Source organism: Cnephaeus nilssonii (assembly GCF_951640355.1).
Source record: "Cnephaeus nilssonii genome assembly, chromosome: 18".
In the NCBI taxonomy this organism is placed as follows: Eukaryota; Metazoa; Chordata; class Mammalia; order Chiroptera; family Vespertilionidae; genus Cnephaeus; species Cnephaeus nilssonii.
The window spans coordinates 45,452,912-45,468,049 of NC_137089.1; the positions used below are offsets into that span (position 1 = coordinate 45,452,912).

General features: G+C 43.5%; 1 protein-coding gene and 1 long non-coding RNA gene across 2 annotated transcripts in view; one reads left to right on the forward strand and one right to left on the reverse strand.

The window, feature by feature from the left end:
* The window catches only part of TMEM65 (transmembrane protein 65), a 41,817-nt gene extending 39,920 nt beyond the window's left edge, over positions 1 to 1,897 (reverse strand). Inside the window, exon 1 of the mRNA XM_079796743.1 lies at positions 1,108 to 1,897. Coding sequence (XP_079652869.1) covers positions 1,108 to 1,408 — 301 coding nt within the window. The 5' untranslated portion in view covers positions 1,409 to 1,897. The remainder of the gene's footprint in view (positions 1 to 1,107) is intronic.
* Positions 1,898 to 2,014: 117 nt separating this feature from the next.
* Positions 2,015 to 6,238, forward strand: LOC307114251. Its single transcript, XR_013814963.1, has 3 exons — positions 2,015 to 2,610; positions 4,321 to 4,393; positions 4,644 to 6,238. It is a non-coding gene; the product is annotated as an uncharacterized lncRNA (long non-coding RNA).
* The last annotated feature ends 8,900 nt before the right edge of the window (positions 6,239 to 15,138 follow it).

Sequence of the window (15,138 nt, forward strand, 5' to 3'; positions counted from 1 at the left end):
ATGCTGTAAACTTAAGGAATCTACAGAATGATTATGTACCCACCAACTTTGGGGGTGTGTGTGTGTAAACTTTTAATGTTCAAACACATCAGAATGTAATATAAAATAGTAGCAATGTATTTTGTCTATACTACCATATTTAAATGGCAAATATTTTAAGACGGAATGATTTTATCTTTTGCTCCTTTCATCCCTTTGATTTTATGAATTGTTAGCTTTTGCAGCTGGACTCAAATTCTGACCTACCAGCATGCTGCACTGGTTGCAAAAATATCCTATTTTAACGTGTTGGCTTAAAAATAGCTTTGCTTTCACCGTTGCAGATTACTTTTGAGCAGAAGTCTGCTTTTTCTTGTAGAGCCACAGATTCTCAGAAAAATACCTTCTTGTTTACTTCATTCTTTCAACCTCTGGGGAAACAACAAAAACTGGAGTTTAACTCGCGAAGCACCGAACTTAATATGGGCTTGCAAGTATGTATCTGCAGTTGCTGGTTTGATCCATTCTTTCCATTTCCCGGGGAAATGTTCCCTTCCGCTGCTCAAATGAAACTAGATGTGTGTGCAAACAAGCAGCCGAGGGCATCTCTGCCTTAGGAAGCAACATCCCTTCTTTTGGGCCCCCAGACATCTTCGTTCCACGACCATTCAAGAAAGTTTCTTCCTCTCGGCTTCGCAGCACTTTCGGGGGAAGCAGGCATGCCACCTGCGCGGCTGCTGGTTCACACGAAAGCCTCGAGTGACAAGGGGGCTGGGGAAGGGGAGGCACACAGCAAATCAAAACAAAATCAAAACAGGATCGGCTGGCCATTTGGGCTGAAGCTCGGGCTTCGGAGACTGGGGAGGAACCAGCCAGCCCAGCGTGGGCCCTGGCTGCCAGGCTAGATCGGCTCCGGTCCCACCTGCCCCGGGCACACTCAAGAGGCGGAAAGTTCCCCCCACCTCGGACGTCCCAGGCGCCGGGCCAGGCCGGCGAGGGGGGCCGGCGGGTGGGGCGGCGGCGGCGATGGCTGGGGTCCCAGGCCGAGGGGCGGCAGGGCTCGCGGGGCAGGCGGGGCAGGGGAGGGCGCCAGGCCCCCGGGCTGACCCCCCTCTCCATCCCCTTTACCTTGGGCGATGGCAATGGACTCGAAGCGGTGCAGCTCCTTGAGCAGGCAGCTCCTCTCGGTGGAGTGCAGGCTGTAGATGAAGTCGCGCGCGCCCTGCGCCGTGTTCAGCGCCTCCATGGGCTCCTTGGGGTGGGTGCCCAGCGCCCGGGGGCCGCCGGGGGAGCCTCCGGGGAACGCGATCGCCAGCAGCCCCCGCCCGCAGCCACACCAGGACGGCAGGCGGGGCGCCGCGGCGGCGGCCGGGCCCGGCCTCAGGCTGCGCGCGGTCCGGCTCCGCAGCAGCGGCAGCAGCCGGGACATGGCGGGCTGGGGCGCGGGGACCCCCGCGGCAGTCCGGGAGGGCGATCTCGGGCGAGGCTGAGGCTAGAAAGAGCTGGGCTCCGCCGACCCCGCCCCGATGTCCTCCAGACGGGCAGCCGAGGCGCCGGGCACCATGCACTCCCCGGGCCCGCACGGCTCCCGCGTTCTCTTCCGTCCCCGACCCCTTCCAAAAGGCCCGCGGCGGCTCCGGTCCCTCTGCCGAGACAAACTTTGTGCGAGGCGATCGGGCTGGGCGGGGGGGCGGGCGGGGACGGGCGGGCGCCTCCCGCGCGGAGCAGGAGCGGCGCGGGCAGGCGGGCTCGGCGGGGTTGGTGCCTGTCGATCTGCCTTTCCAGGGGGATGAGTCAGCCACGCGCCGCCCTCCTCCAGCGCCGCCCTTCCCTCCCGCCGGCTTTCCCAGCGCTCGCTCCCACCCCGATCGCTTTCCGCGCCCTCGAAGCGGCCGCGCTGTCAGGCCGCAGCCGCCGCCGCCAGTACCTCTAGCGGTGGTTTAAGGGGTAACAGGGCGGGGCCAAGGCAGGGGGCGGGGCCGGGAGGGGCGGGGCCGCGCAGGCGTAGTCCTCTGACTCGCGGGCCGCGCTCGGTTGTGCGGAGCGTGCACCAGCGTGCGCACCCCCTCCGGTGCGTGGAAATGGAGGCAGAGAGGGCGCGCCCCCGTTGTGCTGGCGTCCGTCACCTTTAAGTCTGGGGATGGAAATAGCGAAGGGGAGCTTTGAACCCCTCGCCCGGCCGGGTAGTGCAGCTGTCACCCGGCCCGCCCTAGCGCCCTGCCTAAATCCGAGGCTCCTTCCGAACAGAGCCCCAGCCTGCGCCCCCCTCTCCGGACGTGGGCCGGGAGGGTACCAGCCAGGCCGCCCCGACAGCCGCGCTACCGCTCCGAGCCTCGCGGGGTCACAGCACCCCACTGAGGGTTTGGGAGATTGAAGCGCCCAAGCTGCGCTCTTTGCCAAGCCAGCGCCCACCGTGGCCTCGGACAGACACTTCGGTCTCCAAGGCACCCGCTCTGGGAGCTCCCAAGAGAGGGCGCGGCCAGTTCTACCCCTTCCCAAGGAGGGTTTGAGGCTGACATCTTGACACTGAGAACAACACCCTTCCTCGTTCCGATGCCAGCAGCTTGCAGATGGTTGATGCTGGAGCGCTGGAGGCGAGTGTCACACACCTTTCCCCGGTGTTTTCTCAAGGTTTGTGTGATTTCTCTATACCGAAACAAAGAATTCCGCGATTCTCCACTATTTCCAAATGTCCAGGTTCTAGGCATCTTTCAAGACTCAGCTCAGACTCGCCTACTCCACGCTTTCCTTTCTCTCTTCATCTGAACCTGTCTTGCTGTCACCTAGGCTTCCCTTATTAAGGGAATAGATCCACTTAGAGACTAAATCTGCTCAAGTATAATCAAGATCTAAATCCTATCCTTATTATATCCGCTGCTGCTGCTGCTGCTGCAGCCAGACCAAGCCCTGGGTTGTAGTAGATGTGCTGTAAACATGTAAGTGCAATATATTCACTAAACCTCCCTGCCTAGTGGTTCTCAAAGTATGGTCCCTGGACAGCAGAGCTTGTTAGACCTGCAAATTCATGTGCTCCACCCAGACCTCCTGAATCAGAAACTGGGAGTTGGGCTCAGTCGTCGGTGTTTTAACAGGCCCTCTACTTAATACTGATGCACGCATAAGTTTGAGACCCACTGCTCTAACTTAAACATGGAAAGCAATTTTTCTTTTAATTCTCAAGGTCTCTGGTATAGTAATGACAATTAATGTACTCTGGCCTGGCCGGTTTGGCTCAATGGTTGAACGTTGACCTCTGAGCCAAGAGGTCATGATTCCCTTCCCAGTCATTGCACATGCCCAGGTTTTGGGCCCCATCCCTGATGGGGGGCATGCAGGAGGCAGCCAATCAGTGATTCTCTCTCAACATTGATGTTTCTATCTCTCCGTCTCCCTCTCGGATATCAATGGAAATGTTTTTTGGTGGTTTTTTTTTAAAGAATGTACTCTGTGGAAACTAAGTTTTTTGAGTGCACAGACTGTCTTTCTTGTCTTTGAAACCCTATATTCCCCCGTGTGTGTTGGAATCCTCTGCAGTTATTTCAGTCTCGAATTCTTGGTATTACCACCACCTTCCTCTATATCTCTTACCCCCAAGAAATTCTGACTCACTGGGCTTGGGGTGGGGTCCTGGGAAGTGAGATTTGGAAAAACTACTCACTAAGAACCCATTCCCAACAGATTGCTGAAAACCATGGCCTAGCCGGGTGTTAGTGGTAGACTATTATAGTAGTGGTCCCAATGAATCATGCCTTATGGTATCCACTCCCTTGTGTAGACCTGTCCCACATTGACTGTGGGCTTGGCCATATGACTTGCTATTAGCCAATTAGTGGAACATCACCAACCTGATCTGATAAGTGCTTGCTCGTTGGGACTTGCTGTAATGTGTTTGCTGTATGATTTATGGATATTTCATTCTGCTATAGAAAATAGGAGAAACTGAAATGTACACACAATTTGCTTATGAGACATGTTACACATAATATAAATGGATATGTGTTTAAAAAGGATGGAAAAGATGAAAGTGCTATATTTAGATAGAAAGAGGTAGACCAAGTGACCTTTGAATACTAAGAAGGCATGAATTGTACTACTTCTAGTCTGACAACAATGTCATCCCTAAATTGGCCACCTACTAGTGACACCCATTATAGCTTCATTATGGCCTCATGCAGTCTCTGTACAAGATAAACCCCTAGCTACTCAGCCAGCTAATGACCAGACACAGTTATGACCAGACATACGTGTCCTCACATCTCTCTGACAGAAGAGATGCATGTTGGTTTCTGGCTCCTTTAATCTGCTAAACCCCCCTCACTCACTCTTCCCTCTGGTCCTTAGAACTACACCATCTGCAGAGAAGACTGGCACAGCAGAGAGGGTTAGGACATATGAACACTGCAGAAAACAAAAGGTAGGTACTATGGTCCTTCCACTCTGCTTGTACCCTATCTGGGCACGTTTATCTACCACATCTCTTTCCTGTTGCTTCACACTCTGTTCTAAACTGGTTGATAAACTAGGTAACTGTTGCTGCTCTGTGAGTGAATGTGCTATGCCAGCCTTGGTGGCTTAGGTAGCCAGTTTATTTTGCTATTGATTTTGTGGCTCAGAAATTGGGCAGGGCTTGCTTGGCCAGTTTATTGTTTGAGTCTCTTTATCAGATGTCAACGGCAGCTGCTGTCATTGGAAGGCTTATTTGGGCTGGACATCCAAGCTGGTACACTCTGTGGCTGACGGTTGATGCTGGCTGTTGGCTGTCTGGAAGCTCAGCTGAGACTATGAACCAGAGCCTTCCCAATCCCTCCAGCATGGCAGACTTCTCACATGGCATCTGGCTTCCCTCAGAGTGAGTGTCTGAAAGGACCAGAATCATGGCCTTTTCAGACTTATCCTAAGAAGTCGTGCTACATCACTTGCACTTTATTCTACTAGCTACCAGCAAGCCACAAAAGCCATCTCAGATTCAAAAGAAGGGAATGTAGAGCCCTCACCTCTCCCCAACAAATTGGGGACATGTTTTAAAGCTGCTCAATTTCATACTCCATGGGCTCATATTTATCTGTCCATAAACATACCTACAGGCAACAAGACTGTGACTGCCCACAACCAACATAAAAAGTGTGCATACACATAAAATACCCAGACACGTGCATGTATGAACACACACCTATGTGACTTTTTCAGGGTAATATTTTGTAACTTTTCCCCCTTCCAGGCTTCCCATCATATTTGAGATTGGGGAGGGAGATTGATCAAGCTAAATATAAATAATAGGGCTACAAAATGCCTTCTGTTCAAACTTTAAACTCAGATTTTTAGTGAGGCCTCCAAATCATACATCTACTTTTTAAAAATGACTCTATCGCCCTAACCGGTTTGGCTCAGTGGATAGAGCATCAGCCTGTGGACTGAAGGGTCCCAGGGTCGATTCCAGTCAAGGGCATGCACCTTGGTTTCAGGCACATCCCCAGTGGGGAGTGTGTAGGAGGCAGCTGAATCGATGTTTCTCTCTCATTGATGTTTCTAACTCTCTATTCCTCTCCCTCTCCATTCCTCTCTGTAAAAAAATCAATAAAATACATATTTTGAAAAAAAATGACTCTATCTTTGAGCCCAGCAGAAAGGTCAGTAGAAGGATTTTGAATGTTCCTGTTTGTTTTGGAAGAAAAATAAGGAGTCCATTCCGACTTTCTGAACACCTTTTCAGAGAGACTTATTAAATCAGCTAGAATGGAACAACCTAGAAGAAGGTAAATTTGAGCAACAGCCCCCAAAAAAGTACAGGAATTGGACATGCCAGGTACTTCTGAAGGTGGAAATATAATTGAGCTAAAAAAAAAAAAAAAAGAAGAAGAAGAAGACCTAAGTGAAAAATTTTAAGGGAGCTATTATAAAGCCAAATTTCCTTGTACATCTGATGCAGCTGGGAGATTGCCACTTCCTTGTCCCAGCAGAAGTCTAGAAGTTTACTAGTGGAGGCACTAGATTTGGAGGCAGGAGAAACACCTGAGGCAAGGGAGGTACACCAAAAACAAGGAGATTGAGGTAGTGCCACATTCTGACTCATGGATCCCTTGCCAAGCTTCTGCTGTGCCTCAAAAACACTGGTAGCCATACTATTGGGGGATTTCTCTCTGAGCAGTTACTAAAAGAGCTCAGCTAGACCACCCTACAATGAAGCCATCAGTTAACTAGCTCTGTCCCTCACAATTTCCAAGCAGCTTTTTGTTTTCTCACCCTTAAATACAACGTATGAGCCAGGAGCCCCAAATCACTAGTAAGTTGAAGAAAGCCTTCAAGATGGAAAGACAGAACCAAAATAGCTAGCATTTCTTTAATAGGGGGATCTCTGAGGATATAGGGAGCAAAATAAATGTTTGAAAATGCATAACATTAATATCTTTGCAAAATAAGAAGAGATACTGTATCTATGGAATAATAGGAATCTACAAAAGAAAGAACATCCAGAAAACAAAAAAAAATATTACTTGAAAATTAAAAATATGACAAAGTAAAAAATGTTCCAAAAGAATCAGAAGATAACATTCAGAAAAAATTTCTTTGAAAGTAGATGGTAGATAATATAACAAATATAAAATAGAAGATAAATGACAAAATTAAAGATTCAGGTCAGGAGGTACAAGAGAGTTAAAGAAGCTATAATAGTTTGGAAAATATAAGGGAGAAAATTGTCAAAGAAATGCCCAAAGGAAAGTTCCCAAAGAGAAGGTCATTTGTTCCAGCAGCAAAGTCAATGGCTCTCAAGGGACATTCAATAAAAAGAATCCCATTTCACAGTGGCTTCAGACATCTCAACAGCAACACTGGAAACCAGAAGACAATGGAGAAACAGCTTTAAAATTCTAAGGAAAACTATTCCATCTAGAATTCTATATCTAGCAATCTGGTGTGAGGGTGAAGTATAACCTTCTCAAATATTGAAGTCTCAAAATATTTAAATTTCATTTGTCATATCAGGAAGTAACTGTAAGATGTATTCCATTAAATTGAAGGATTAAACCAGGAAATGGGAAGTCACAGGACAACTAGAGAGTGTCCAGTCCAAATGGGAGCAAGGTGACGGAAGGTTTGGGGAGGTTCTCCCAACTAGAGAACAACTCAATTGAAAGCCAAAGGGACCATTCATAAACCCATTGATGTTGTTCATACAGGTGAGTTTCTCTGAATAGAGAACAGTAGAGAGTAGATCCAACACAATCAGAACACACACACAAAAATGAAGAAACAATAGGCATAATCCTATTATGTTCTCAGAAGAAGCTTCTAAAAGAGTTGAAAATAATTGCCTTTCTGAACTAACAATTGGAAATAGGGAGACATGGTTGGGAACTGCTTTTTTATTTTATATACTTTGGAGAACTATTTGACTTTTATAACAAAACTAGAGGCCCGGTGCACGAAATCATGCACGGGTAGGGTCCCTAGCCCTGGCCAACAGTCAGGGCCAATCTTTGGGGCAACCGGTGGGGCAGTTGGGGAGCCCCTGCTGGCACCCGCCTTGGCCAACCTGGCACTGCCCGCTTGCTGGCCCCACCCCCTGCCACCGCTGCTGGTCGCCTCCCTCTGCAGGGCAACTTAGGGGGGCCCCCTCTGGCACCTGCCTTGGCTGGCCTGGGGTTTGTGGCTGGGGGCAGCTCCTGCATTGAGCGTCTGCCCCCTGATGGTCAGTGTGCGTCATAGCAGCTGGTCGTTCCACCAGTTGTTCCACTATTCAGTTGATTTGCATATTAGACTTTTATTATATAGGATACAATGTTGATAGAAATAATTTTTAAGTGCTCTTTGGATTTGCAATGAGAAAATCATTTATAATCTTTTTATGTGCAATTTCAGTTAAGTGCTGGGAGGAGAGGTCAGATTATAGTGGGTTGAGAAGAGAAGTTAAGATGAGTGGGAGATGAAATTTAAAAGACAGCCAACTGTTGTTATTCAAATGTTTAGTTAAAGTCACTTGGTTTAGATATATCAGAGGAATGTCAGTGGGTGTTTCTCGGCATCTGGAAGGGTTCAGGAATCTGGAGAAGGCGCTACGGCGTAAATTAATAAAGAGACTAGAAATATAATATAAATTTGTAATCCATGGGGGAGCCAGAGGAGCTTAGCTGTAGGAACCAAGTTCTCCTGAATCTTCGGACCCTTCGCTCTTTATTAACACAAATTGCCCTAAGGCAAAGCATATATACATATCAGAGGCTAAGGTTTAGTATACAGAGGCATTGTCGGTTTTGGGGGAACTGCCTTCGGCTGTTCAGTTGTTTGGCCGGCAGGAGGCAATAACATGTAGATTAAAATGCCCTCAGTTGTCTGGCAACAGGCAATAATATATGCAAATCTTTAGGTGTGCGGAAATGCCTTCTGCCATTCCAACAGGCAATAATATGTATCTTCAGCCCTGCTGAAGCCTCAAGGTCCACCACCCTTTTGATGAACTTCTTGCATTTATGACATGCTGGAATTAGCCTCCAGCATCAGAGGTGTTGCTTCATATGAATTGTGTTTTAATATGCTCTGCATACTGCTGCTTTGGTTCCACATGTATTCCCCATGTTCGTGCACAGTTGTAGGATTCAGAACATAATTTTGTGCTTTTAATTAGTAAAATGGTTTCTGGCTGTTATTTCTTAACCTGTCCCCAAAATATCATCTTGCTTTTGACATCCATTCCTCTTGCTGTATTTTCTTTGTATACCTTCCTAACTGAAAATCAAAGTTTGAACCATCTCTGACCTCCTCTTTTACTTCCATCTTGTCCTTGCCAAATGCTATACATTCTGTCCATTAAATGTTTTTAATTTTTATTTCCTCCTTCCATCCTGCTGAGCCTGACAGAGTTAAAGCCATCAGGATTTGTTGGCTGTCACTATGGAGTAACTGTTACCTCTCCATGCCTCTAAACTCTTATCTCCAATAACTCTCTCCTTAGTAGTTAATGAACTTCATGGTATTATTAGAAACTGCTTTTCCAGCCACATCTCTTATTACTTCCCCCTTCTTGAGAGAAACATGACTCCCTAAGTGCTCCCCAAGATTTCCACTCTTCACACCTGTTTCACATTGTCACCTTTGCTTGGTGCACCTTCATCCTCATGTTCTCTACATGACCAATCTTTCCCATTATTCAGGGCCCAGTTCAAATGTCTTCTCCTATCCATGAAGATCTGAGCTCTTTTTCTAAACCTTCTTCTTGTGTTCTAGCAACTTTTTGGATTCTTTTTTCAATTTGCAGTCCAAATTGCAAATCAAATTATAAGCAATTTGAAGGAAGCTTCCCTGCCTAATTCATCTTTGTTTTCCCTTAGCAGCTAGCATAGTATCCTGTACATACACATACTTAATACATTTGTTGAATTTTTAAATTAAGAAGCCAGTCAACGTTTTTCCTTTTTATTGAGGTTTAATTGGCATACAAAAAAAATTGCACATAATTAATCATTTGTAAGTTTGGACATATGTATACATTTGTGATACCAACACCAAAATCAATGTAAAAAATATATCCATCACTTCTCAAAGTTTCCTTGAGTCCCTTTGTTTTTGTTTTGGTGAGAACATTTACTGGTAACATGAGATCTACCTTCTTAACAAATTTTAAGCACACAATACTTTATTGTTAATTACAGGTGCTATATTGTTCAACAGATCTCTGGAACTTACTCATCTTATATAACTACTAGAGGCCCGGTGCACAAAACTCGTGCACGGGTAGGGTCTCTAGGCCTGGCCAGTGATCAGGGCCAATTGGGGCCTTCCAGCTGCCAACTGGGGCCTTCCTTCATACTGTGCCGCCCCCTGGTGGTCAGCGCACGTCATAGCGAGCAGTCGAACTCCCGAGCAGTCGAACTCCTGGTCAGTCAAATTCCCAAGGGGACAATTTGCTTATTAGCCTTTTATTATATAGGATAACTTTATACCATTGAACAACTCTCCTAATTCTCTCCCCCAGCCCCCTGGTAACCACAATTCTGCTCATCAATATTTGATTTTATGATATACTGCTATTTGAAAGACAAAAAAGAACAGTAACCTTAATGAACTGTCATCATAATACTATCTAATTTTGTCCCAGGTACTAGCAAGATAAAAAAAAAAATGATTGTTAAGGAAAAGATCCAGGGACTGAAAAATCCTATTAAAATTGAGAAGCTGCCCTAGCTGGTTTAGCTCAGTGGATAGAGTGTTGGCCTGTGGACTGAAGGGTCCCGGGTTCAAGTTCAGTCAAGGGCACATGCCCGAGTTGCGGGCTCAACCCCCAGTAGGGGGTGTGCAGGAGCCAGCCAATCAATGATTCCCAGCATTGATGTTTCTATCTCTCTCTCCCTCACCTTTCCTCTCTGAAATCAATAAAAATATTTTTTAAAAATTGAGAAACCGTAACCCAATATTGTATCCATCATGTAAATAAAGGTTAAGAACAGAGGTATTGGAGTCAGAGTAACCTGGGCTGAAGTCTTGACACTGCCCTTTATCAGCTCCATATTTTTAGACCAATTAACCTCCTGAGCCTTCTTTTCTCAATTTCCTTCTTGGAAAAATTCAGACAATAATGGTACCTAAACGATGGTACCATTTTTATTACCAGTGTTGAGACCTGTGTTAAGCAATTGCCAAAAGCACTTACTAGCTTTGGAATCAGACAGAGTTGGGGAGTTATTATTTAGAAATGATGAGAGAACACTTCCAACTTAAACTCATATCAAAGCAAGCATTAAACTCATATTAAAGCAAGATAAGGACACTTCAAGAAAGAAAATTACAGGCCAATATTCTTGATGAACATAGATGCAAAAACCCTCAGCAAATACTAGCAAACCAAATTCAGCAACCCATTAAAAGCATCATACACCATGATCAAGTGAGATTTATCCTTGGGAATCAAAAGTGGTTCAACATATGCAAATCAATAAACATGATACACCATATTAACATTATCATAAACCATATGATAGTCTCAATAGAAACAAAGAATTTGACAAAATTTAACATCCTTTAATGATTAAAAAATATCCTCAATAAATTGAGTGTAGAACTATACCTCAACATTAAAAAAAGGCCATATATGACAAACCCACAGCTAACATCATACCCAACAGTGAAAAGCTGAAAGTTTTTCCTTTAAGATCAGGAATAAGACAAGATTGCCCACTGTAATCACTTCTATTCAACATAGTACTGGAAGTGTTAGAGTAATTAGGCAAGAGAAAGAAATAAAAAGCATCCAAATCAGAAAGAACGAAGGTAAATTGTCTGTTTGCAGATGATATGATTTTATGTTTAGAAAATCCTAAAGACTCCACCAAAAAAACTATTAGAATAAATAAATTCTGTAAAATTGCAAGATACAAAATCAGTATACAAAAAGCAGTTACTTTTCTATACACAATGAACTGTCTGAAAAAACTTAAGAAAGTAATCCCATTTATAATAGCATAAAAAACAATAAAATACTTAGGATAAATTTTACCAAGGAGATGGAAGATCTATGTAGTGAAAACTATAAAACAGTGATGAAAGAAACTGAACAAGACACAAAATAAGTAAAAAGATACACCATGTTCATAGATTGGAAGAATTTATATAATTAAAATGTCCATACTCCCCAATGACATCTCTAGATTTATGGTCAGAATCAAATCCCAATGGCATTTTCCACCGAAATAGAAATAAAATCTCAAAATTCATATGGAACCACAAAAGACTCTGAATAGCCAAAGCAATCTAGAGCAAGAGCAAAACTGGAGTCATCACATGTTCTGATTTTAAACTATATTACAAAGCTATAGTAATCAAAACTGTATGGTGCTAGCATAAAACATTTGAACAGAATAAAGAGCCCAGGAAAAAAAAGCCCATGCATGTACAGTCAATGAATGTTTGACAAGGATGCCAAGACTACACAATGGGGAAAGGATAGTATTTTCAATAAATGGTGTTGGGAAAACTGGATAACCACCACATTCAAAAGAATGAAATTGGGCCCTTACCTTACACCACACACAAAAATCAACTCAAAATGGATTAAAGACTTAAATGTAAGACCTGAATTCATAAAATTCTTAGAAGAAAACTAAGGGGTAAGCTTTTTTACATTGGTCTTGGTAATGATTTTTTTTAATACGACACCAAAAGCACAGGCAACAAAAGCAAAAGTTAAGCAGTTGGACTATATCAAACTAAAGAGCTTCTGCATGGCAAAAGAAACCATCAACAGAATGAAAAAGCAACCTTCGGAATGAGAGAAAGTATATGCAAACTATATATCTGATAAGGGTTAATAACCAAAATACATAAGGTAAGTTTCACCAGAACTCTTACAACTCAATAGTGGAAAAACAAATAACTGGATTAAAAATGGTCAGAAGACCTGAGGAGACATTTTCCCAAAGAAGACACTCAGATGACCAACAGGTATATGAAAAGGCACCCAATGCCACTAATCATCAAGGAAATGCAAATCAAAGTCATAAGTTGCCTGTTAGGATGGCAAGTACCAAAAAGACAAGAGCTAAGAAATGTTGACAAGGGTGTGGAGAAAAGGGAACCCTTGTACCCTGCTGGTGGGGATGTGAATTGGTATAGCCAATGGTATGGAGATTCCTCAAAAAATAAAACTACCATATTTTTGGCATCTCAACTATCTGCACTCCAATATTCCCTGCAGCATTATTCACAATAGCAAGATATGAAAATAACCTAAGTATTCATCAACTGATGAATGGGAAAAGGAAATGTGGTATATTATTAAAACAAAATAAAATGGAATTTAATCTATCTTATTTCATAAATGTGAGCAAAACAATTTATCCCTCTATCACTCCCAGGTTGCTATAAAGTTAAATGCTTAGGTCTGCTTATCAATTTCATAGTAATAGCTAATCATTTAGTATTCACCACACGGAAGACACTGTGCTAAGTACTTTGCATACTTCATCTCCTTTAATCCTCTTAGGCTTCCAAAGTAGCTTTTGTTATCTCCAGTTTATAGATAAGAATAATAAGGATGCTGATTATAGCTCACCATTTTTGAGTGCTTACCATGGTGCAGGTACTGTGCTATATCTTTAATATAGATTAGCTCTCTTTATTTTCATTAATAACCTTATCAGGTTATTATGTGTCTTTTTATGTCTGTTTTCCTGTTATTTTTGCAAATAATTGTTTGGAATGCAATGCTGCTTTAGGCCCAGTCCAAAGGTTATTTCGCCTACTTTTAGCATTCTAAAGGTTTGAGGAATAAGGCATGTAAGATAGTTCCTCTGGGATAGCAACTCTGACTCCATATAAAGTGGCTCTGTTTGTATTATTTTTTAGACTTTCTTTTAAAACCTAGAAAGCAATATCTACCTCTCAGGGTACTTGAGATGATAAATAAGGAAAAGTCCCTTTTTTTTCTTTTTTTTTTTTACACCTCTTTCTCACTCCTTTTTCAGTGTTTTCTATTTTCTGGACAGCATTATTATCACTCACCTAGCCACTCAAGCCAGAAACCTGGAGGGCCTTCTTACAATTTCTCCAGATCTACTTCCTCCTGCTCCAAAGCCAAAACAATCCTCACTCAGGTTCACTTTCCATTTCACTGACATTATTTTAATCCAGACAATCATCTCCCACCTAGAATAGAACAGTATCCTAACTGGTCTCCAAATACTGGATCTATTCTCCACCGCCACAATTATTGATAAAGTACATTTTAAAAAAAATTTAATGTATCTTTATTGTTCAGATTATTACAATTGTTCCTCTTTTTTCCCCCCATATCTCCCCTTCACCCGGTTCCCACCCCACCCTCTCCCCTTACCTCCCCCCCCCCACTGTCCTCATCCATAGATGTACGATTTTTGTCCAGTCTCTTCCCGCACCCCCACACCCCTTTCCCCCAGAGAATTGTCAGTCCACTCCCTTTCTGTGCCCCTGATTCTAGTATATTCACCAGTTTATTCTGTTCATCAGATTTTTAATTCACTTGATTTTTAGATTCACTTGTTGATAGATATGTATTTGTTGTTCATAATTTTTATCTTTACCTTTTTCTTCTTCTTCCTCTTCTTAAAGAATACCTTTCAGCATTTCATATAATATTGGTTTGGTGTTGATGAACTCCTTTAGCTTTTTCTTATCTGTGAAACTCTTTATCTGACCTTCAATTCTGAATGATAGCTTTGCTGGGTAGAGTAATCTTGGTTGTAGGTTCTTGCTCTTCATCACTTTGAATATTTCTTGCCATTCCCATCTGGCCTGCATAGTTTCTGTTGAGAAATCAGCTGACAATCATATGGGTGCTCCCTTGTAGGTAATTAACTGTTTTTCTCTTGCTGCTTTTAATATTCTCTCTTTGTCTTTTGCCCTTGGCATTTTAATTATGATGTGTCTTGGTGTGGTCCTCTTTGGATTCCTTTTGTTTGGGGTTCTGTGCACTTCCTGGACTTGTAAGTCTATTTCTTTCACCAGGTGGGGGAAGTTTTCTGTCATTATTTCTTCAAATAGGTTTTCAGTATCTTGTTCTCTCTCTTCTTCTGGCACCCCCATAATTCTGATGTTGGTACGCTTGAAGTTGTCCTAGAGGCTCCTTACACTATCTTCAACTTTTTGGATTCTTTTTTCTTTTTGCTTTCCCGGTTGAGTGTTTTTTGCTTCTTTGTATTTCAAATCTTTGATTCTTGCATTCCTCTAGTCTGCTGTTAGGTCTCTGTATAATATTTATTATTTCAGTCAGTGTATGTTTAATTTCTAGTTGGTCCTTTTTCATATCCTCGAGAGTCTCGCTAAATTTATCAGCCTTTTCTAGGAAATTCTTGAAAAACCTTATAACCGTGGTTTTGAACTCTATATCCAGTCGTTTGCTTTCCTCCATTTCTTTCGTTTGTGATCTGTTTCTTTGTCTCTGCATTTTCATTGCTTCCCTGAGTTGGTAGAGTAGCTTTGTGTGCTAGGTGTCCTATAGGGCCCAGTGGCTCAGCCTCCCCAGTTACCTGAGGTGGACACTCTTGGTGCACCCCTTTGTGGACTGTGTGCACAGCCTTGTTGTAGTTAAGTCTTGATTGTTGTTGGTATCTCTGGGAGGAATTGACCTCCAGGCCAAGTGGCTGTGAGGATCAGCTGTGTCTACGCTGAGAGAACTTCTGTGCTGGAAACACTCTT